The 26,672-nt window shown below is 29.0% G+C and overlaps 2 protein-coding genes across 3 annotated transcripts; both read right to left on the minus strand.

The window, feature by feature from the left end:
• Window positions 1–1,128: 1,128 nt before the first annotated feature.
• LOC137831412 (nuclear transcription factor Y subunit A-1) lies at window positions 1,129–5,406 on the minus strand. 2 transcript variants are annotated; one of them, XM_068639080.1, is made up of 6 exons: window positions 5,083–5,406; window positions 3,999–4,287; window positions 3,732–3,844; window positions 3,476–3,547; window positions 3,063–3,227; window positions 1,129–1,946 (listed from the first exon to the last, which is right to left on the minus strand). In XM_068639080.1, the coding sequence occupies exons 2-6, from the start codon at window positions 4,273–4,275 to the stop codon at window positions 1,557–1,559; spliced, it is 1,017 nt and encodes a 338-aa protein (XP_068495181.1). In that variant the 5' UTR covers window positions 4,276–4,287; window positions 5,083–5,406; the 3' UTR covers window positions 1,129–1,556. The 2 variants fall into 2 exon arrangements, with proteins under 2 accessions (XP_068495181.1, XP_068495182.1); XM_068639081.1 differs by having other exon boundaries at window positions 5,079–5,225.
• Window positions 5,407–12,561: 7,155 nt separating this feature from the next.
• Window positions 12,562–16,027, minus strand: LOC137831413 (uncharacterized protein ycf20). The gene is made up of 2 exons (XM_068639082.1): window positions 15,910–16,027; window positions 12,562–13,475 (listed from the first exon to the last, which is right to left on the minus strand). Exon 2 carries the CDS (start codon window positions 13,415–13,417, stop codon window positions 12,962–12,964), a length of 456 nt encoding a protein of 151 aa, XP_068495183.1. The 5' UTR covers window positions 13,418–13,475; window positions 15,910–16,027; the 3' UTR covers window positions 12,562–12,961.
• Between the last annotated feature and the right edge of the window lie 10,645 nt (window positions 16,028–26,672).

Genomic DNA, 26,672 nt, shown 5'->3' on the forward strand with positions numbered 1-26,672 from the left:
TGTCTGATGGGTAAGAAATATTTTAAATGTACTAATTTAAAATCAAGATTAAATTTTATAGGGAGAGAGTATAATATTTATTTTATTTTATAGAGCAAACTATAATGAGGACTCAGTTATTATTCAACGGAAAACACCTGTTTATAAATAATGGAAAATGTGATTATTAATAAATTGTTTATAAATTAACACTTTAATGTTAATTTTGTCCTTGAATAGTCTGATTTGAATCCTAAAAGTACGTGTATGTACTTCAGTTTCTGAAACTGTTAATTTCCTTGTAAACTAGTCCTTTGGATTTAACTAGTTTTTGTTAACCAATTTGTCATGAAGATTAGAAATGAGGATGAAAATAGGTTTGATAATTTCAATATTAACCAATTAGATGATTTCCATATTTTAGCGAAAGGAATATATGACCGAACTTTTAAGAACTTGTCTTTTGAGAAGTTATTCATGCTATGAACATTCAGAACTTATCTGTTCATAAATAATTTTATTCGAATAACATTAATATTTATTGTATGGTAAAAATCATTATTTGTGTTATTGTAGTTTTAATAATTTCAAGTGTCGAGGAATGTGGATCCATTTTTTAGTTTTTTCTTCACTAATCTATTACATGCGTTTATACCAACCAAATTACCCCCAAAATGACTATGCAAAGCTGCAAGTGGAGAAATCACACGCACCACCACCAGAATGAGCACCACATTGACCTTTTCTTCATTGAAAAGCATTATTAAAGAGGACTACTTCACTTTAGTTGTAAAACAAGGGAATCATACTTTTCATGACTTTTAAACTCAATTAATGGATAACATTTTAACTCAAGGATCTTATTTTAATATTTAAATGGAAAAATAAATGAATAAATTTGTCCCACAGGCTGTGACCACAAGGAATCAAATGTAGTGCTTAAAGTTTAGATAAAATCATCTTTTTTCTCCCTTCGAACATACTCCCCACTTATATTATAATACAAGAATAATTAGATGAGTATCTCTTGCTCACTTCTACAAGACCAAACTTACGTTTGAATAGCCAGAAATATTACTTTTTCATTCATGAAAATTCAATTTTCAATAGAACAATGACAAGCGAAAAAATAAAACAAAGGCGAACAAATGGTGTAATAACTAACAGCATGTTCATTATCCTATGACGTCTTATCATGTTAACATTAACAACCAGTTGAACTACAGAATAAACCAGTCAAACAGAGTGTTGTACATCAAGAGTTTGTTTCTTCTAACCTGATCATCATCCATCCAAGTTGGTTGAAGTTGGAGTTGACTAACCACTATAAAACTGTACAAAATTAAAATGAGAAAAGAATGAAGGATTGATTGACCGACTTCAACAGAAATCACAAATATCAATAATCAATCATTCTTTTCGCTCCCCCATAATATCATTCACACCACAAACACAAGAACAAAGCCAAGAATGATTTGCCGCTTGGCACATATATTGCCAAGGATGTTTACAGATAACCAAGGTATTCCACCAATATGTCTCTAGGATACAAACCAACCTCGGCCTCTAACCCCCCATCAATTGTGGTTTAGTTGCTGACCTGAACAGTCCCCTTCCTCCACTCTTTCACCTGAGGATGAATGATACACTGAAGATTGCAAACCGTGATGATTATGGTAAGCGCCACTGCCATTTTGGTAACCAGGTGCTTCGAACCGGTTGTGTACTTTTGCTGCTCTTGCATCTTGTTGCATGTTAGGAGAATTCCAGGTTTCCGCAGAGTCAGAATGCAAAGGTTCAGAACCAGATGAACTAATTGACTGTGATGATAGGACAGAATCAGTACCATTATCCTTTTCCTTGCCTGAGTTGTTTGAGCCCTCAGCATCAGATTTCTTTGCAAATCGTCCTCCGGTACCCCTTGCCCTTCTCAGAGCATGCTGGTGCCGAGACTCATGAAGATATGGCTGTGATACATAGATGTTAGCACAGGCCCCCAATAGTGATCCAGAAAAGATCAAACAAGACAGTGGCACAAGTAGAACCAAATCCCATGTCTCATCCAAACCATTATTTTCAACAAGTAAAAAGAATAAGCTACTTCATTCCTGATTTGATTTTCAGTTTCAAACATATTACTGTTTATATCAAGTTAACTGCATATAATGTTTACCACTGATAACGTGTAAAAATAAATGTAACGGCAAAATTAGAGAGGAGTCCACAGAAGTTAATATTGCAAAATCATTATAGGAGATACTAGATTCTTACGAGAGAAATCAGATAGATTGGAATGAAAATCGTGAAGTGAGTTTATATAGAGTCATTCAATACATTCATTATGCATCAACAGAGAATATTTTATTTCCTCTACTAAAGATTACATACATGTCTATAATAAATACAGAATATTTCCAACATAAATTATAACAAGTTTGTTAACGTTTATGCACAATGTTTTCCGCTGCCTGCATTGGAATGCTTATTTTTTTTACCAGACTCCTGACTTCCTTAAGACTGCAACAATAACAGATCCTAGCAAACAATATATTGGAAGTTGTTCCTTATTTACATTTATTATGATTCAGACTATTAGGCAATAGACGTTCACAAATATTTTCACAGTTCCAACTTCCAATTTGGAATTTATCACAACATCATTAATTCAGCATAGTCATGGACATTACTGCAATTGATATTGATGCACAAGGATCCTGGCCTACACATAATGAAATATGGTCATGTGGTACAACATCACAACAGGAATCTCACATACCAAATTTTTTTCATCTAAACATGTTCAGTGTTCATGAGCATATTAACCCTTCGGCATACAGAATTACATTCATGAGGTACGCTTCTTTTTTACTTTCATTGCATCTTTGGTAGAAAACCTTCACATATAGATTAGTTAAAATTAATTCATATCCAAATGATTTTACTTTTTAGATCAGCAGGTAGTAATAAGGTTTAGTACACAAGTAATAAAAGGAAACATGGCTGAAAAAAATCTCACGTAAAATGTGGTTAGATATCACTTGTTCAAATGGTAGGTAAAATAACAAAGGCAAACTAGATCCTACCTTTCTAGATTTTATTAGCTTCCTTTCAAGTTCTGCTTTAGCACGGGCTTGTCTTCGCCTCAGAATTCCTTGGTACTGTTTGGCATTCACATATACAGGCTCTTGAGCCATCTCAAGGGGCAAAGGCATTCTGGCATGAGGCATTCCTATAAAAGGAGGATATCCCTAATGGTAAAAAATATCATTTTGTTAGTTATCTGTTATCCAAATATCACCAATGCTTTAAACAAGAGAATAGACCAAACAGAATGAAACAAATTTACCGTTATTACAAGAACATCTTCAAGATTATATACTAACCCTATTTCTTATTAGACCAATTTGAGGAAATTGCAAATCAGTAACTATTATACTATGACCTATATGTGTAATAATAACCTTAATAACGTATTAGCACAAGATTAATTACATACCAACTGCTGGTGACCATAAACTGCCATCATGCTCCCATAATACGGATCTTGATAAGGATTTGTAGCACATGCCTGTATCAAAGAATTTAAAGAGTCTAATCCATTCCAAAAAAACATGCAACTATAAATTCTACCACAGATTTTCTATAAAATGATATGCATGAGTCAGTAACAATTTATGCTATTGAACTAAGTCGTCAATATTTGAACCATGTCTAAATGTTAAAATGGTGATGAGACCAAGGAAAAGACTAACAATTGAATGACCAACAAGTTCCAGCTGCGGTGTCTGAGTAAGGCATTCTTCACGCATGGATGGAGCAGATGATGCAGTATGCTGGATCCCTTGCTGTTCTTGCCCATAATTTCCTGCAAGGAAGAAAAATAAAATACAACGTATTAATACTTAGAAGAATGGAAAAGTTAAAATATATAAAATCAAAAGTGCCAATTCATTTGATTATGCTCCCCAATTCCATTTCCATAATTTGTATTCAAATGGTTAAATGATACTCTAAAGCACCTGGTTCGTTAGGAGCAGCAGGCTGCGAATCTTTAGTGGCATCATCATCTTCCTCATTCATCCCGCTATTGGACAAAGACTGCCCTTCTTCGTTGGATTCAGAATCACCATTAGGGCATTCAAGAGATGACGAATTGGATGCATTTGCCCCAGCCATTGTTTGGGCCAAGGGATTATAACCAATACCGCGCCACCAAGGCTCGGAATAAACACTTCCAGGTTGAAAGGAATGAGGATCTGACCTCAGTCGATTTGCAGTTTCAGACTTGGACTGCATGATTACAGATCCCTACAAAAGCAACATACATAGTGATACACAAAATCATATTCCTTACACTAAAACAAAGCCAACTAATAATAAAACAAAACTGATAACCTTTAATAGAATAAATTCAATCTCAGAGGGGGAAATGATAAAAACCACAAAGCAACCCCCACCGAAATTGATCATGATTCATCATAAAAACAAACCAGCCTTCTTAACCAACTAACAGTTACAAAGATGGATCATTCATTTTGTGTACACTAGACAATTGTTTAGAGTTGCCAAATTCTTGAAAGACAACGTTTGTCAAATGATATAAAGCAGGGGAACAAAAACTCAAACACTATCCCAAATTTTTTTAAAGCCGTATTTAGTCAAACAGACAACCAAACAGAAGCACAGGAAAACCATAGCATACATCAACAACATATGCTATCCAACTGTCGATCAGTGCCAGACAGCCAATCACACACTACCTACGAAGCTCAGCTTCAGGAAATTTCAACAAATTTCCCACTTTACACCACCCCAAAACCCCCAATTCTCCCCACATTCACAAACAACCCTACCTCTGCTAAAATCCCCTTCCCGCCACGAAAAAATAAACCTTTCGTGACTCCATTCAAGAATTCCCACATCACAACTCAATCAGTCACCAAATTCTCCAACCCATCTTCAAAAAATTCACCCAGGAAGAACGAAGCCAAAAACCCTAATCCCCAAAAAGACTCAGCCCGAAACAAATCACGCAATCAAAGGAAACCCCCAAATCAATCGAGAGAAAAATCGAGTGACAAGAATACCAGAGTACTCACTTACCAAGAGAAAGAACAGAAAACCCTAGATTTTGGGTCCTCAGATTCTGATAGAAAATTCAAAAGGAGCTGTCTTGATTCCTCTCTCTCTCTCTCTCTCTATCTCTCTCTGTCTCTCACACACACAGTTCTCTCAAATTAGCACCAGAAATTAATTAATAGCAGCAACACCAATTATAACAGGGAAAGTTAAAATAAATAAATAAATAAAACTAAACAAACATTTAATAATAAAAAAAGAAAAATGGTAAAATAGCAAACACAACACTCTCAAAGTCTTCGGGTCTTGGTCTTTTAAGTCTTGAGTCCTCAAAGTTCATTTTCCTTTATTTAAATATTTTCCTTTTTGCTTCAAGAAAGGAGGGTAATGATGACGTCACCTACCTGTGGGGTCAGCAAGGACACGTGGAGGAGGGAAACTGGCAGCACCGGTGGCGGGAGAGGGTGCGTTGTGAGAAACGGAGGTGAGGGATGCGGGTGAGGTTATCAAGGCCCTTGAGAGGAACCCAACAAAAGAAAAATGTGGCCCACGTGACACGCACTTGAGCAGCACAAATCCACGAAACGCGTGGCCTCTGTGTGGGGACCACATCGTTCCAGCGCTGACAGCAACCTCGGACACGTGTCTCCAAATGCATCACGCTTTTCAACCTTTTTTTATCATTTAATTTTGAGAGTCCTATAAGATAAAAATACCTTTAATATTAATAGAGAAAGTTAATCTTCTTTTTACACAAAGCAAAAAGTTAATTATATTAAACCATGCTAACATTTTTTACTTCCCTTTATTAATCATCCATCATAATCATAAATACTATTTATTACTCACTTTTGTCATCCTAATCCATATATGTTCATGAATAATTTATCTATCTCTTTATGAATGTTGAGTACTAAAATCTAACTCATGAATTTTTCAGAAAAAAAAAATACAAATCCATGTAAAAGCTATTATATTTAGTTCTATCTGAACTTAAGTGGATATAGAACAAATAGTTTGAAATTCTTGGAGTTTCACTTGGATTTGTGTTGATTTTACTAAACTTAGAGAGTGTTCTTGTGAGCATAATTATTAAATGAATTTCTATAATATGGATGATGGTGAACTAATGTCTCACCAAGATATTAATTTTATAATTTAATTTATAATATTAATTATTTTATAATTTAATTTATAATTATTAATTATTTTATAATTTAATTTATAATTATTAATTATTTTATAATTGAAGTTTGAACACACGTAACTTTAAATCGGTTAAGATAATATTACTATGGTCAATCACAACATACGAGGTATTGATTAATTTTAGTAATATCATATAAATGGACTTGATGTTGTTTATGGAGATGGAAAAGTGGTTTTAAAGACAAAACATTGTTCTCTTAGTCCTCAACTAGGGATCTTGTTACTCTATGTGTAATAGTCTCATATAGTTTAGAAGTCGAAATCAACAACAATTTAAATACATCTTTCTCCCTTAATCCTTCAATGTGTAAAATCGAGTTATAACTATATCTCGAACGTAGAAATTGACTTTATTTCAATGGATTAAAAAATATTATTATTAAAATTCACTTAAAGTTGTTGTGGTCTTATTAGTATTGTGATATTTAATTTTTTTAATATTTTGAAAATTTATTTTATGATGACTACATAAAAAATATAACAAATAAAATCTTTAAATATATAATGAATAGTTTAAGAATTTTAAACCTTAACTCACAAAATAATTATTGAGTTTAAAGGAATGAGTAATCTCTATAAAATAAAGTTAATTCTTTTAGTAAATGAAATAGATGTAAATGGGTCGCACCCCACATGTGAATTGTATAATAAGCCAGATTATATTTTCATGAATTGGATTATTGGGTTATATTGATTTTTTAGTCAATTCGAAAATTAAGTTAATAACAAATTTATAAGTTTCAAAATAAATATTTGACTAAATTTAATTATATAATAAAATATTAATCGTGTAATAGTTTTATTGTAAAATTATATTTTATTACATAAATAATATATTTAAAAATGCATTATAAGTATTACTGTTATTTTATGAAAATTAAAAAAATGTTTAAAATATTTTATTTTAGGTATTTTTGTGTTAGTAAAAATATTTTTTAATTAATTACTCAATCTAATTATGATCGAATTAGGTTGTTAAATGGAAAAAATGTCCATCCAGCATAATTAAGTTTAATTGGATTGGATAAAAATATTTCACCCAACTTTAACTACTTACACCTTTATTTTTTATTTTTATAATAAAAATATTGTAACTTTTATATATATACACATATAAAGTTATCCAAAATATAATGAATTTTACAAAACCTGATAATTTTATTTATTTGTTTTTTCTCTAGACGAATTTTAGGATATTTAATATAAGTTTCCGATTTTCAATTTTTTTTTATAAGTATGTCAATGTGGATTGGCTCGTCTGGTATAGGTGTGCTCTGACTTGTAAAATGTGAATCGGGTTGGCCCGTCCCGCATAAAATATACACTGATTTTACTAATCTTATCTGCATAAGGGTTGACCCGCGAGATTACCTACATAAAAAAATACTTTTTTTTAAATTAATGAAAAATAAAATGTTTAATAGAAATTTTGAATAAAATTAATTTTTTTATTTAGATAAATTAGGTAAATAACCTCACAATATTATTCTCACAAAACATGTGTAACAAGATATGCGGTTCGAACCTAAACGAGCCATCGTCCATCCTGTGCCGTACTTGGCCCGCGCGAATTATGCGTTACAAACCTAAGCGGACTAGCGGATTGAAATAGACAGCCCACCCTACAGTTTTCTCAGCAGGCCACAGACCTACCCGCACGACCTATCCCACTTTATCATCCTATTTTCAAGTAATCCCTAAAATTTCCTCCACTTCTATAATCATCAACCAAACTATTTTTTTATTTATCACAGATTATAACCATATAGTTACACACTAATGATTCACTTATCATATAATTTTCATATACTCCATTCATTTCAATTAATTGCCATCTTGTATAATAGTGTTATTACCTCTTTTTAGTTGAATTAAAACATGTTTTTATCCTAAAAATATGTTTTTAGCTTCGCAATCAATATTGTATAGAAAACATCTCTTGTTAGCTATTTCCTCCAGAATAAAAGAAGAAAAATATTTAAAACATTCATAAGGTTGAATAAATTGATCAAAAACTAAATTCCAATTGGTTCAATGCTATTCTCACTCCACCAACTCCTTTTGGATCATGATCCGACAAAGATTTGACCTCATGATATCTTTAAAGTTAAAGATAATGTCGAGAAAATGAAGTTTTAGAAAATTGAAGATTTTAGAATAAATTAAAAAATATACATCTAACTTGTATTTATAAACTTTATTTTTTATTCAATTTAATATTCATAATTTCCTATTCACTTTAATATTTATCATTCAAATATTATAAATTTTATATTAAATATTATAGGTTTTATCAAGATAGGTTCTTTCATTAATGGATTATAATATTTTTATTTTGCACACTTAAATGTCATTTTTAAAAATAGAAAGGTGTTGTTTGAGTGATACATCCTCACTCGATTGACTTTCTTCTAAAGGAAAGAGAATTAACACTAAGTCTTTATTGATCTAGTTGTGAGATGATGTTTGGACGGTTGAATATATCCTTGAAGTAGAGACAATTAGCATTAACGCTTGAACTATCATACTCTCTAAGAACATGATTCATGATGACTTTTTATTGTTTGAGTATGTAATAAGCTTTTGAGCACCTAAAATCCTAGATAAAAGATAATCAATTTAACTTATTCCTTACTCAAACTATGGAACATGGTTTGAATGGATAACTCTATCATACAAGTGATCAAATGGACATTTAAATAATATCACTATGTCATAACAATAAATATCATCATGTGTGAATCATTTAAAGAACATTCCATAAGTTTAAAAGTTAAACATATTTTGATTGTTAATGAAATTAAAACAAGTTCTTTTTATTGTATAAAACATATATTTCTACTACCAATTAAAATATACATGCATATTTATTGAGAGATGTTTTTTTCATTATGAAAATAAAATATGAATACACATGTAAAGGAAATAAAAATTATAAAAATGTATAGTAGAAAAATCAAAGTGATGTCATTACATTCAAGTTATGCATTTTAGTTTATAGCATATAACATGAATATTTTGTATTTAATATTATTTGTTGATGAACATATTTTTACTTACACTTAGAACATTTAATCTTAACTTTCTTGGACTGTTATTGAGAACAAATTCACTATTCTAATTGGAATTTACCCAATTAGGTTTAATTAGACCTTAAATGAGATTATTGAGTAAGTTTATATTTTTAAACCATTAATCTACTTATTTTACTTTGATGATATTTTGAACTATATTGATTGAGTGATTCAAATGCTTTTTGAAAGCTAGGATTACGAGCTTTATAAAGATTGGTTATTTATGACTCGTTTGACTTGTTGGACTGTCTGCTTTGGATTAATCAAAGTGAGTTTGATTAATCAAAGTCCAATTCGCTTATCTAATATAGAATTGGAAACAAATTATCTAAATGATAAATGAAAAAAGTATGAGAAAAATAATTGGAGAATAAAATCTACAAAAATCTCATAAAAAAATCTATAAATATGAGAAAAAGAATATTGGAAACAAAAATCTGAAACAAAATCAGAATCCAAAATTTGAAGGAAAGAGAAAACCTATAATAATACACAACACACTTTGCACTAGGAGACGTTCTAACCTAGTTGTTGCGTCATTTTCATTAGTCTTCTATTTTATTTTTTTGTAATTCTTTCCGTTCTACCTCTGGATGGAATGATAAACCTTTTTGGATTGATTATCTGGATATTTAACATTTAGCTTTGAGGTTATGCGCAATTTAGTTCTCTTCTTCAATTTTTGTAACAAATTGCACTAGATGAGATGATCTTTCTTAATTTTGATTTCTACTTAGAAATTATTTTTGAACACTTATTAATAATTAATTATGTTCTTTAATTAAAATTATTTTTCTAGTTTTCTTAATTCTGTACCAGCTCTGGTTTGTTTAATTCAAGAGGTAAAAGACTAAAGTTCTCATACATATATGCTTGGATGCGGGTGAATAACTTAATGAATTGATTTATCCTTGTTTGATTAATTCGTTATTGTTTGAAAATTAGATGAATGATACATATAACAATTGTTAAAGGATTCAACGTTGAATAAACTTGAGAATTAATATGTTTTCTAATTCATTTTATTCTTATTTCTTTTTTATTATCGTTCCTAAACATGAACAAATCCCCCTTAATTTTTCAAACATTATACGAACTATTTTATTCCATTTGTAATTGAATTCGTGTAAGACAACTTGAGATTTACTAACCCTACCTCTGCTTTATTTTTGTTGACTTTTGATGCAGTGTGTTGAACACCATATGATCCAAGGTACTGCATTAAACGGTCATACTCTTTTATTTAATTGATTGAAAATGACAATGATCATAAAATTTCAATATTTATTTAATATTCTTAAGACTCATTATTTAATTATTTAACATTTATTTAAAATTAATGTTATTATTAATGGTTGAAAAATTGTTTCATACTATTCCAGAAGAATTATTAAATAGTTTTTACATTAATATCTAATTAAATACTAATGTTTTAACTATTAACTTTATAATCTACCTAATTAGTAGTTAAAACTTGTGTCTAAAATTGATTTCTATTTAATGATTTTATAGGTGTGTACACCATTAAAAAATAAAAATATGATTATGGTAAGAATGACGTATAATATTTATATCGATTATCAAATTTTGTTAAGAAAAAAATCTATGGTAAAAGAGAAAGAAAATAAGTAAAAGAGAAGGTATATAAGAAATATAAACATATAAAACATGTTCAGAACTAACTTGAATGAAGTTGAGTTAGTTTGACTTGGACATTGGTGGTGTTGGTATTTCTTAAAGTTTCATACTTGGGTAGGATTTAAGAATAGTTTAACAATGTTGTAGTTTGAATATTTTATATTTTATTGAACAAAGTTGGAGAAATAAGGTTAATATATAAGGATGACATCATTCTTGTTTCTGAAAAAAAAATATTCAGCTGGTTGGATAAGGACAATTTAACAATGTTGTAATTCACATCTTTAATATTTTATATTTTTTTTAAGAAAGTTGGAGAAATAAGGTTAATAAACAATGATGACATCATCCTTTAAAAAAATTCAACTGGGTTGGGTAAGAACAATTTTAACAATATTTTAATTCACATATGTAATACTTTATATTTTATTTAACAAAGTTGGAGAAATAAGGTTCTTAAATATGGAAGCCACCAATTATATGATGCCGGTATATACATATAAATGAAAAGAATCAACACCAGTACCTATAAAAATAATTATAATAAAAATAAATAATCGTTTATTTAAAGATGGTTACGAGATGAATATTTATCTATAACTTTTAAGAGGAATAAATGTAAATAAAGATACAATAGTACTTAAGTTGTCTCACACCTCTTTCTTTATAATTTAAATTTAAGAATAGTTACGTTAAAAAGTAATTACAATATTATTTAATTATAATATATGTTTGATTGAGTTAAAATTGTAATTTATGTTTAATATTGTGGTTAAACACTTTTGATGTTATGTTATAATATTTTTAATGTTATGTTTGAATGGTTTCATAATAAAATTTAAATTTGTTTACAATTCCCTCTAGATTAAGGTAAAAAAGTCAATGATTACAAATAATGATAACTTTATATTTACATACAACACAATATTTTATTTTATTTGTAATTACTTTAAAATTAATATCTTTTATTGATTTGCTAAATTTAAGTAGTAAAGTAAGGATAGCAAGTAGAAGTACATAAATATCCCCCAAATAGGACTAATACCCTACTAGTTTACCTTCCCTATATACATATTCTACTAAATTTTTTAGCTTCTTTTCCCAAAGCAATGAAGATAGTCAACTCAATTTGTTTTGGGACCCTGAGTTTAGAAGATTCATAGGAAGACATTGATAAGGACTAAAAATCCAGAGCTTTAATACCCTCACCTAACATTCATAAAGATGATATCAACAAACCAGAAACATCAGTGACTTTGATGGGTTTGATGACCAAACATCTCCACCATCTATGTTTATCGATTAGTATTGTCACAATTTTGTTTTTCTTTGAAATTGCTTTAAGTGCCTCAATAACTGCTAGTTTGCAACTATTTGAGCAACATAATAGAGCCAGGAATGTAATTTTTCCATAGAATGGTAGGGTGTTAAATTGTAAAGCAGAAAAAAAACTTCTAAGAAATAGTTTTTGACTATTGACTACATATAAAGAAACCCTAATAACTCCATATTTTATCCATCACATGGAGGGTTATCTTCCCTAGGAAGAAGGTCCACACTAAAATGTAATCAGAATGTGTCATAGGCTCAAAATCCAACATTGTGAGGCAAAAATATACAGAGGTACGAATATTTAGAACATTACAGGAACAGAATAGTGAAAAGACCAGAATAGCCACACATATTACAAAGGAATTGGAAGAAATATAAGGGAAGAATAATTGGTATCTGAGTTGATTTACAGGGGAATGTAAGGATGATTCAAGGGTCAATTCTAACATTTACAAGCGTTTGACATTTAACACAAGCAAACAAACTTTGGAGTGTGACCAGGTACAATGTATCATGACTTGTTGCATTTCATATGCTGACCAGTTCTGACACGTACAAGCTTGGTGGTTAAACAGAACCAACCCAATTTTGGAGAGTAACCTGCTAAGTATGCAGGTTTTAATCTGGATTAGTTGTATTGATGTTAAAGATCAACTGGCAAGTTTAAAGGCATCAATGAATAGTCCATAGGTGAAACCCATTTTAAAGTTGTTGAGAAGAGCAACTGGGAAAGTAACTTTTGGTCGGCTGTAATAGAATTTAGTCACATATTCTGTAAGAAGAACACATAAGACAGCAGCAATAACATCATTGACTCCTAGAGCTCCAAAAGACAATGAGATTGTTTGTGCAACATAGAATCCACCCAGCAAGGAGATTCCACCAAACAGAGCCCTGCGAGAAGGACTTCTGAAGTAATTTCTTGAGAACTCAGGCACAAGTCTGATGATGTCCACCAGTCTTCGTGGTCCACCATTTTCTTGCACCGCCCGAACGCGAAGTCCTGCTGAAGATCTGAGGACAAGCCTTCCAGAAACACTGACTTTGGTTTTAGGAAGTGGACCAAAACTGAGGCCCATAGAGATCAAGCTTGATGAATGTGCCATTAGTCTTTCTTATATCAATGACTAGTAAAGTCACACTCACAAAGAAAAAAACGCCTCCCTAGGAAAGTTGATAAATGTAAAATATTATTTTTCAGGCTATCACAAAATCATTATATCAAGAACTGAAAAGATACAGAAAATATATACAAGAATTATCAATTGAGTAGAATAATGTAACATCATGAATTTAATATGATTTACATTGTCATGTGATAATTATGAAACAAGAAAATGGGATTTAGTCTTTCATTACAGGTAATTTGCATTATATTAACACTTAGGTTACAGAAATAGACATCCAACCTGCTCAGTTTCATCATCCTGTCCTGTCTGCTGTTTTTGAAATAAATCATATAATAAAATAAACACAATCTAACTCAAATGCTACATTAGATAGAGATTGAGAAGGTTAAGTCACAGTGTCAGTCCAAACATTAAGTTCTCAATGAAGTAGAGCCATCTTTAACGTGTTTGGTTTTCAGTTGGTAAACTGCAGACCATGGTTTGGGCAAAGGTTAGAAGAGACAAGGGTTTGCAACTTTCCAAACTACAAACCAATCACTGTCGTTTTCTCAATCTAAAGCAAGATTGGACTGGACTTGACTGATTCTAATATCATATATGATTTGGAAATATTGTGCAATAGGAAATATCATGAACAGAATCAAGTAGTGAAACATAAACTAATTGTTGGTGGTGTAGCATCTTAATAATATAAATATGACAGAAAAAGTTGATGAAAATGAAAATAACTAATAAACTTCAATTAACATATGAAACTACTCAATAGATTCTCTGAAGAAAAATCTACCATCTGGAAAGCACACATCTAAAACAGATACAAAGCTTGCTAGTAATTTCTATCATGCTGGGAGCACTTTGAGTAAGGAAATTTTGTTCAAGCAGCAGTTCTATTTCTATGATCACATAATCAGATTAACGGTAATAATTTTTTTCCCAGAGCTAGAAATGCAGAAGACAGAGCAAAAGTTATTTTTTAATCAATCTAAGGTAAATTACTAAATTAGCTCCTAAATAGTATGTCTTAAATGGGTTCTCGCTAATAAAAAATCACTAGCTATCCTTGACATGTTTTCCTTCACAATCACAATCCTTTACATTTCCACCATTACACCGAAAGTCCAAGATGCAACATGGTCAGTTTTCTCTAGCTTCAACTTCAATGCCAGCAAAGAACAATAGAAAATTAAACAACTACGTTATAGTTATAGAACAGCAAATAAGTCATCAAACACTGATATTGAAGACATTCATTTGTTTGGTTAAATCAATAATCACTAGATATCCTTGACATAATCACTAGTACATTTCCACCATTGTACTGAAAGTCCAGGATTCAATATGGTCAGAATCATCTAGCTTCAATTTCAATACCAGCAAAGAACATTTAAAAATTAAACAACTAAGATATAGAAATAGAACAGCTAATAACTTTAAAGTCATTAAACACCAGCGCATGCAGACATTCATTTTATTCAAAACGTCAAAGCTGCAATTGAGCATGCAGAACTACATGGGAATGTGTCAGAAAGACTAAAATTTAAATTTGAAAAAAAATCACATTTTTAAGTGACTTTAAGGCCAGACCAAAATTATAGTATCTGGGCACTAACAGGTGGGTTTCAGATCCAAAACTAGAAGCATTATACAGAACAAAATATAAACTTAGTTTAGACTGAGAATCAGCTGTAGGAACTGCTGAAGACAATGCCCAGAAGATGAGAAACAAATCAGGCAGTACCAGGGATACTGCATGTTTTGCATACTTATTTTTATCAATTTTCTTTTTATTCTTTCCGAAACCTATCCCACAGATTAGAGCAGCTGCATGTGTTGGGCAGAGACCTGATACAATCCAGTACTCAAGCGCCCAGGTATCTTTCAGCAACAGTATACAACATTTTCAGAGGTATGGCCAAACAATTTGAAAGGCACCCCATGGGATCACTGTCTCACATCCATATTGTTCATAAAGAAAATATACACATATTTGGTGCAACTCTTTCAGACATTATGTCAAACAACTTGTTGGCCTCTTCAACCACGTGGCTCTTAAGACCGCCAACAAGGTCTCCTTGGACTGATTATATATGCCGTAATAATTCCTGAGCATCACTATCCTAAAAAAACCCTTCCATTTCATAAAAATGGAATTGTCTGTGACAAGTTGTGTGTGTGTGTGGATTATTACAGCGTCCTCTTCAACTTCTTTTTTCACTATGAATAAGATTTACATACATCTTATTCACAAACTCATGCACTATTAAGCTTCATCCATGAACAAAGCACAGAAAATCATTTCCAAAGGTGTATATATATGAATTTTAGAGATAAATAAAACATTATCCTATCTCCAGAAAACAAATTCAGTATGATATTATATGCAGAAAAAATAGCAATTAAAGGCTAAAAAAAATCCAAAGATAAAGCAATATATTTATTAAGAAAAGTTCATTCAAATGTGTTCTCACCTAATTGCCCAGAATCCAAGAGCCTCTTGTTAAGAGCGAAATAGGTGAACCACACTACAGAGAGGAAATGGAATCAAACCAATTCTTGGTTTGGGCTTTTTATTTTCCTCTTGCATTGGTATTTCATAAGTGTTTTCTTATTCTCACACCCGTTTTGCTAATTTCACCCCTAGCCTTTACAAAAAGTATTATTAGTTTTGACAAAAAAAAAAAAAAACTCTTCACGAAACATGTTTTTGTTGTATAACCAAGATCTCTGCAATTAGAGATTACAACTACAAATATTTACATGTGTTGTTTAATAAAAGATTATGTGACTGGTTTTATTGATGTTGCTTCTAATTCCATTAGCTCTTACTGCACTATGAAAATGATGGCTAGTAGGTTAAATCCTTTACATTGCTGCCCCATGAGAAATTTGTTCTTCGTTTGTTCCCGTTTTTCTATTTCTCACTTTATTACCTATATATATTGAAGAGTTGATTATATGACTTTTACTTTTAACATTACATAATTTCTTTCTATTTTGGGACATGTACTGGCATGGACCGACCGATTACTATCATGATTCGGTCTCCTTAACCAAGCTGACCGAGACCTCCATGGACGGTCAGGCCGAACGACACACTTAATTCATTAACGCTCAAACTAAGGTCATTGAAGCTAAACTACCATTAAGAATTAGGTAATACGACCGTAAGTGTGATCTTTTCCACTAATCAGATCCAATAAGATAAGTCCATTAAAATAATATAAATAGCACATTCCAAGAAGAAAGGTACGTTATTATCACGGTACACTCCCGAGTGCCGAATACCTTCTTTACTGACTTGAGCGTCGGAGTGCCTTCTGTAGGTACCTCCCCCATTTGGCATTCACCTGAGATTGAGAGATCGAGAGCCGAAGAAATAACACGAAGGCCAGAAGGATCGTAGTGAAGCTTTAGCAACATGTCCGAAGAAAGGAAGAAGATGAAACCTTCAATAGTTCTTTCGGTCTCATATCCCTAGCAGGAACACGAGACATGCAACATTTTTCTCACAACATATCACTTATATGTTGACAAATTCATAGGTTCATGTCAACGTCTCTCATTTGGGCCAATAATAGCTATATTGGTGGTAATAATAAAATTTTGTAGATTAATTCTCCCTACACCAGATCAAAATTTTGATCTGCACACATAATTTATTTTTAAACTCCAAATTGCCTTGGTCATCTTTTCTAAATTTTCACATTCGGAATGAAAAAAAAGCTTCCAGATTTTAGTATCTAGAAGACATTATTATGCTGCGGATTTTTATATCCGAAAGACACATTTCAGTTCTAAATTTGTATATCCAGATGTGTCTTATTTGTGTTATGAATATAAATATCCAGAAAAATAAAGGTAAAATAGACATTCGTTTTTTGCAGTGTTGGGTGCAGGTCATAATTGGTGTGCAGGGAGAATTAGCCAAATTTGGGCAATTGCTTCCTGCACCATATCACTGCATCCAATTAAAGAAAAAAGACAAAAATACCCTTAAAAAAATGGGGTTCATATAAAATTACATTCCAGATCTCTTTTTTCGGAACACAATAATCTCTTCCAGATAAATTTTTTCAAAATGAATTTTTTTCAATTTTGAATTTTTTTATCTGGAATGTGATTTTGATTTTTTGTTTTCGGATTTTTATATTCGGAACACAATAATCTCTTTTGGATCTATTTTTCTGGAATGCATTATTTTCAATTCTAGATTTTCATTTCCGGAATAAAGGATACTTTTAGAATTTTTACAATTGTGTTGGGTGCAAGTTCAAAAGTGTTGGGTGCAGGAAGCAATTGCCCCAAATTTGTAACAATGGTCCATAATAAACAAAGGAACCATACATGTAGGCTTTTTTTTCATGTATCCCATTAGGCAATTACTTTTTGCACCATGTCACCGCACCCAATTTCAATATAAAATGACGAAAATAACCTTAAATAAAATGGGTTACCTATAAAATTACATTTCAAATCTCCTTTTCTGGAATATGTTTCTGAATTTTTTTTTTCATAACGAATTTTTTTGTAAAGGAGTCTATAGAGTTTGACCAAAGGAAGAAAAATGTTAAAGAAAAAAGGGTTCTTTATCTTTATTTATTTATTTATTTATATATTTTTTTGTATCAAGTTGGTGTTTTAAGATTTTTAAAATGTTAAGTTTCAGTTATAGTTATCAATTTGCATTAATCTAACTAACAAATACAAGAATGTGGTATAGTTGGCTGATTTAGCTATGACAAAGCGTGTTTTTTTTTTATATAACTCAAATATAAAGTATTAATCGATTTTTGTGATAATTTATAGTCAAATTAATTCCATTTTTTCTATTCACAAGTTCCAGATCATATTTAAGAAAATCTAATTCAACACCAATCGAACCAACAATTTGTTAATGGTTAAATGTGTCTCAGGTTTTCATCCTTTTCATTTTTAGATAGTATGTTTTTACCTAGTTGGAAAATGATTATCTTGTTTTTTTTCCGAGGGATTTGCAAAGGAAAGAAAATTCAAGGTTTCGTTATTATAGCCATCTCATTTGATAATGATCTACATAAAAAAAACAAAGGAAAAATATTGTGATACTTTATAATATAAATGAAAATATGTTGACAAAAAATAAAGAAATAAAAATAAAGCAAAGTCCGATGCAGTCAAATTATCAACATCTTGATGACAACGTGGGGTGGTGCTTTATGTTTCGACAGAAATTATCAACATCTTTCCGCAGCAAATAATCATGTTTGAATTACATATAATCACAGTAATATTTTTTTTAATATTAATACAATTGCATATTTGTAATTTAATTTTTTTATATTGAAACATTTCTTCTCAAATAAGAGTGGTGATCCATTTAGTTTCCTATCCGTTTGATGAGATTTTGTAAAGAAAAATACATTAGAGATTTAACACCACAAATAATGAAAAAATCACACACCACATTTAATTCACAAGATAAATAGTATATATATTTTTTTATATATTATTTGTTTTGCTCATTTATATTCAACTTGAGAATAAATTCACATTTAAAATCCTAGAATAGTAGCTTATTTTATCATGATTCCTTGTGTTGGTTTACATTAGAAAAAAAGTGTGAATTGTTAAGATATTTTGTTAGGAAAATTGAATTTAATGGTTTAAAATTGTTGTTTTCATTTTACATTATTAATCGAAAGAAGATTTTTTTTTAAAAAAATTTAATAAAACCGAAAATTAAACTTTCTATATATGTATAAAAACTTGAGAAAATGTTTATGTGCAACTATATAATTTATATCATCGTATATGCAGCAAATTAAAAAACTTGGATTGAATGATTGTGTGCTTTTCACTTTGATCTTTGTGGTCTTAGCAGAAGAAAATGGCATTATGAAATAAATGCTCTAGAAATCGAAACAATGAAGAAGAATGAGAAAAGATGAAGGTCCTTGAATGGATGTAAAAGGTGAATTGATATGTGTGAGAGAATCTTGATACATTGGTTGAGTATGATGCCCTTGTCTAAAGTGTTAAAGCCTTCTTTTCTAAATGAGTAGGGAATGGGAATCTACTGACCAATTTTGCTTTGCTTTGCTTTAGAAATACACACAGACACACACCCATTTGGCTTAAACATGGTTTAATATTATACATTATTGAGAACACCAACATGGTGGCACTCATTTCTACAACCATTGATCTCTTTAGACACATGTGACTTCGTGCATGCATTTGCCTTTATTTGCCAATCATAAAAGCACAAAAGATAATTGTTGGCATTTACATGTAAACCTCTGTCCCTCATCATTGAACGATGCTTCCTACATCAAAAGGAGTCATTGCTCGATCAGTACTAAGTTACTACCTAATTTATGTCAAGTTCTTCATCACTCTGTTTTATCTTAACTTTTTCAATCAAGGACTAATAATATGCTTACAATTTCCATTGTTACAAGTTAGGTTGATTAGATATAATATTAGCATGGATTCATTTGGTATGAAAACTAAGAATTTTATAACTGAATTGCATTATTTGAGATTGAGAATAAGTTTATGAATTTGACATTCATCTCAACTTGTGTGATACTATATAATGAATTGTCTGATAGTGATTCGATAGCGGGTGACTTGATCAACTTAACAAAATTTTGTTATGATAGAATTTCAATCCAAATTAGAAAATGCAGAGTTAAAGAACAAAGTATAAGACAATAGAGTGAAACAAGACAGCTGCAACAACGAATATTTGTTGTAGCTACAACTGTTCGCCATTTAAGAACATCTTATGACAACAGTTGATGTATGTTATACAGTTCCAAAAAGGGATCTTAACCAAATTACATTTATGTTTGGTTTATATGTTTCTGAAATGGCATAAGAGAAGTGTACATCTACTCTTGTTAAGATTAACTATTTTTTTATCCTTGTGTCTTGGTGTCATTAAGAAGTTTCCTCTTTTATCTTTTGTAAGGATTTTTTAGATATAGGTGACTTGTTTTGGATGAACTATTTTGGTTGGACGTTGAGCTTGTTTTTAGACTTCTTGAGAGGTAGCTTGTGTAATAGGGTTGAAGTATCCTTTAGATACTCCAATTTATTATATATTTTTATTGTCAATAAAAAAACTCTAAATAATTTTAATATTATATTAAAAAATAACTTTACATCCAATTTAATCTTATAAAACTGATTTATAATATAAAATTGGTATGAATTATATATTATGATATGTGTTTATCACTAATATAACATTTCAATACTTTAAAAAACATGATGACATTAACTTAGGATTGATGAATGAAATAGTGAGATTGTTGTGAGAATTGAGGGTAGCTATTAGAGTCAACTAAAGTTGAGCTCTAAATTTAATGCTGCTCCAGTCTAAAGTCTCCATTGTTATCAGTACTTTGTTGATAGATAAGTGGTTTTCCTATGCACACACCTTTGCCTTTATGTAACATATTATACGTGAAGAAAAGTTTAGATAAAAGTTGGCACAATCTTTCGAGTCATCCTTTAGCTTGGTCTAAAATAAACCATATATGTACACGATGGATTCTTCTTGTCTTTTTTTTTTTCTTATAACTCCCTTTTATTTTCATTATTTTTTCTTTTTATTTAAATGCAAAGGGACATTTATCTAGATCCCATCTTTCCCACTATATATTAGGTCAAGGAACCCTAAGAATATGCATACAAATCCATGTCTCCATCCACGTGCAATGATCAACATGGTATATATTCTCTTCATCAAATATTATATACATCAATATTTGATTCGGGGAACATATAATTATCATGCATTCTTATTAGTTGCTTTGTTTAATTAAGGACCATAAAATGTAGAATATTTTGCATTTTCCATTTGGTTTTGTTATCACCAATATCTATGAACAAAATGTTGTATACTAATGATTTAACATCACGTTAACTTCTATATAACTTTCATCCAACAAAAAATTATGTTAACATTGTGTGATGAAAATGTTGGATCGAGATATGTCGTGAATGAGAGTAGTTTATGAAAAATAATGTAATTTTGATATTTTATTAATTAATTTCACTTAATTACCTCAATTATAGATATGATTAGAAAGCTTTTCCTTTATTTTTTCATTTACACCGAAGGCTAGGTCTTCTTTCTTAACCTTGCACCATATTAGCCCTTTAATTAAAACCAAGATTCGATATTGGCCTTTACACCTCATAAATATTCAACTTTTATCACCTTAATACTTTATGCGAGACATTGTTCAATTACAATTAAGATATACCTTTGAATTGTAATATATATATATATATATATATATATATATATATATATATATATATATATAACGAATTATTCTTAATATATATTTTTTATTTAATTTTAAATTATTAGGTTAGATTAATAATAATTAGGTGTATTATGTTTCTCTCTAGTCTAAGGAATAACAATTTAGTGGAAATGTATGTCGTATGAATCACATATATTGCAATTCAATTATTTCTCTTCTCCTCGTTAATAAATAATAAATATATATGATGCATGTTCGAAATAATAAAAATTGAAGACAATAAAACATAAAAAGAGTTAGAAATGTACAATTATCACTCATTCTCAGTAACACATATAACATTTTTAAAAACAAAAAGTAGAGGCAATAAAAGAGTAGAAGGCTGAAAAAACATATAAAACAATTTTCTCTCCTCTATTTTTTCACTTCTTGCCTTGTATTCATTCACATTTTACAATTTTTTATAATATATTTGTTACTATTTTTAATAAATAATTAAATTCAATTTAGTATTGAGTTTACAATTTTGTAATAAACCATTCCTAGAAATTGAATTTATTTGTGATATAAATTGAATTCAGAAATTCAAATTAAAATGAACAATTCAAATAAACCACATATATATATATATTTCATGAACTAAAAAAACAAATCTTAGGTAAAAATATAAGTATAATAATAAAATTATAAAAAAAGGAAACTAGATTATTCTCTTTCTTTCTATAAATCTACCATTTTTTTTTTATTTTTTTTGTCAGCAATCTACCAGTTTAATATATGTTAATTTCCAATCGAATGTGTTCTTCACTTCCAATATGAAATGTTGATACCTTTTATCAACAACATCAAAATTTGGTTGTATCTCCGTTGTGGACTAATGAGTTTTGGAAAATTGTAAGATAATAAATTTATATATTTCCTTTGATTTATCAACCAAATAAAATATACTAATATATTTGCTTATTATTATTCTAACATGCAATAATATATATATTAATGACAATAAGAGAGAAACAATTGAATGGGAAGCATACATTCCCACAAAATGGCATTCATTTTCACGAGAGAAAAATTAAGTACACCTAATTATTGTTAATTAACATAGACTAGTAATTTAAAATTAAATAAATAATTTAAAGAATAGTTTTTTATACTTACTCTTAAAGTACGTTGGGATAGATTAATGTTATCTAATACAATATTCCTATAGTGTCAAAAAATTTAAGAGTACTTATAAATATGAAAAAAAATTACTTAAATTTTCTGCATGTAATGTGTTCTAATTAAATTATAGTATAAAACTATTTTATATTATTAATTTATTGTTTTTATATATATAACTAATTAAAATTTCCAATTTCATTTGTTGGATAAATAACTCAATAACCATCAAATTTAGAGATAAAAAAATAATTACTCATTATATTAACTAAATTAGATATTATTTTAGATAAAAAAAAATTATTTATATTTAAAGTGATCGTGATTTCTATTATTAATAAAAATTTATAAAATAGTTTCTATTGATATATAAATTAGCTACCAAGATTTTAATTACTAATATTTTAAATTCTAAAATTTTGATAGCTAATGATTATATACTAATTTAGAAACTATTTTATAAATTTTTGTTAATAATAGAAACTACTTTAAATAATAATATTTTTTGTTTATAAAACAGTCTCTAATTTAGTTAATATAGTAACTAATATTTCTATTTAATAATTTTCTTATAGGGATTAAACAAAATTTTCTTTATATAAACTATATATATAGGATATATATTAATTAAAATTACATTTCACATTTATATACATCAAAATTCGCATAATATAATCTTCTAAAACACATATAAATCAATTATGAATCATTTGATTTTTTGTTTATTATATTTGACTGAAAAATCAAGATAATATACTACAGTAATAAGTTTTGGGTAAAATTATTTCAAATAAAAGTTATTCAATATTTTAGTTACACTCTATGTATGATTTTTTTTTATATATTTTCTCAATTCTCTCTTTGTAAAAAAAAGTTCCTCTTTATCTTGTCTGTAATATCTTTCCTCCAAATGTTTTAGAATCTTAACACATCTTGTAGTAGTTGGATAGTTAAGGATCATTTTCACCTGATTATATCTTCAAACAGATAATATTCTTGTTTACTTTGAAGATGATTTATTTTCTTTCTTTTCCTTTGGATTTATCACCAATCTTGGTGGGATTAGTTGAGAAAAGTAAATCATCTCAACTTGATTAAACTTACATTGAAATTTGGTCATATTTGAATACTTTGTTTTAGGTCGATATTTTGAGTGATTATCTTATTTGAGCTAAAATTTCCTTCAAAAAGTAAAGAATTATAGATAAAGGAAGCTATTTATATTTTTTATAGAACTTTAAGATAAATTATCTACTACTAGAAAATCTTTAAATAGAAACAAATTTTAAAGATAAAAAATAATTAGTTATTATATTGACTAAATTATATAGTATTTTAAAAACTAAAAAATATTAATTATTAATAAGTAGACTTTAAGCCTAACTCAACCCCATAAAACCAGCTCATAGGGTTGAGGTTTGCACCCACTTATATACAATGAAATGTTATAATCTCTAGTCGATGTGAGATCTCCAACATTAATATATAAATTGTTTTCTATTATAGATAAATAATTTCTAAATATATACTAATAAATTTTTAATTTGTAAAATAATATATAATTTAGTCAATATAATAACTAATTTTTTTTTATTTCTAAAATTAATTTTTATTTAATTATTTGTCTTGTTGTAAAATGTTTGAATTGTTATGTAGTTAAATTTAAAGTTTGTTCACAAATATTATCTCATTCACGGTACTCAAACAATGATTTAGTTTATAAAAAAATCAAACCATAACCCTTTTGTTAGACGTAACGCAACTAACTAACTCTATTGAATAATTTATTTATGATATTTTTCTTATTAACTCTAACAAATAATCAGATTGTAATTCTTACGTCAAATAGATTATAATGCGAATTAATCTATTAAAAAAACATATTTTAATAAAATATATAATTTTAAAAATATTTTTCAATAAATTAAGTCAATAATATTTTAATATAAATATCTAATATCTCAAACAAATGATGCAGTAGTAGATGAGAATATATTAGGTGAAGAAAAAAATTAAAAAAGTACGAAAATTTTCAAAATTTTACAAATAAAATTAATAATTATAAATTTTTTGAATTTCGATACATTATAAAACTTTATACTCAAATAATATATTTTTTTATAAAACATTTCATTTTTTTTATAAAAAAATAATTTATGAAAATTTCTCGTTAAAAATAAAATATAAACCCTGCAGTGCACGTTAGTCTTTTCTCGTGGTCTATCTTAATCATAACCCCTACCACCAACAACCATAAACGACAAGGCATGAAATACTAAGACATGTGATCCATATCTGGGAATACAATAAATTTCAAAAGGTTTTGATTTTGGAAATGATACTTTAATAGTCTAAAAAAAACACTCACTTAATAATTATTTTTTTATTAATAATAAATAAATAAAATAAAACAAGACATTTTGAAGGTGTCTAGATCTTTATATAAAACATTCGAGATCAAACTTCTTAACAACTAACTGAAAATTCAACATACTCTACAAAATATCAACCAAATATAGACATGATAAGACATAAGGATGGCAAAGCGGACCGTCCCGTCCCATCCCGTGTAATGAATGCAAGTTGGATTCTTTGTCTCGTCTCGCATAAGGGTCAGTTCACATTCGTTTTTTTTTGTTTTTTTTTTAAGAAATTCAATAAAAATGTTTTTTACTTTTTGTTTTTGAAAAATTGTCAAATTGAACCTATATTTGCTACTATCAAAATCAATATTTTTTTTTTCTATTTCAAACATAGTCAAACATCAATAATTCAATTAAGATAAAAATCAAATATCAATATTCTTCCATTTCAAAAACATTAAAAATAACTATTTCAAAAACTTTAAACATAAGGACCACTACAATTAACCTAGTTAATTCAAAAACAATAATATTCTTTCATTTCAATAACATTGGATGTAACCTTAGAAGAACTTTCATCCAATTTTTCATAATTATAATTTTTCCCGTTATCTGTATACATTAAAACAATGACAATTAATTAATTATTTTTTCATAAAAATAATACAATAAAAATAAGATCAATTAAAATGAAACCTAAAGTGTGTAGCATTGGAATGAATGAATATAAATGGAAAAGGAAAACCTATTTTGTTTTAGTCAAACTTGTCACTACCAAATCAACACACAAACTGCGGGCCAGCCTGTCCCGTTGGTCCGCGCGAGCTGTGGGTTATGCGGGATGGGTTAAAGTGGGTTAGTAGGTTGAAAAACTGAGTTCGTGTTCCGCATTTTTTACTAGTGGACCGTAGATCGTCCCGTATGACTCGCCCTGCTTTGTCATCCCTAACAAGACTAATATAGACATAATCACATCAAAATATAATTATCTCAACCCTTCAAGAGAGACATGTACTCATAAAATAAAACAAAATAAATATCACCCTACATCCTTCTCCAACAATTAAATAAGATTTTTGTCAGAAGTAGAAGTAAATCAAACATCCAAAAGTCATAAATATCAAACCAAACCTGCAAAAAAAAATTTAAAAGCCAAAAAATTTAAAAGCCAAAAACTTTTACTAAATCACACAAAAACTTCCAAACTAGATCACATAAAAAAAAACACTCACTTAATAATTCACTTTTAATAATATACTGATAACAATTAACATTTTAAGTTAAAAAAAATATTAATATTTTATATTATCAAAAAAATATTTTTTATTTGTATAAAAGGATAGTATATTTTTTCTCTCTCAGTCTTGCTTCTAAAACTTCAAAAACGAAGATGGTATCTACATTGTTCCCTTTTTCGTTTTAAACGTGAGAGAATTCTCATTG

The sequence above is a fragment of the Phaseolus vulgaris genome, chromosome 6 (assembly GCF_000499845.2).
Source record: "Phaseolus vulgaris cultivar G19833 chromosome 6, P. vulgaris v2.0, whole genome shotgun sequence".
NCBI lineage: Eukaryota > Viridiplantae > Streptophyta > Magnoliopsida > Fabales > Fabaceae > Phaseolus > Phaseolus vulgaris.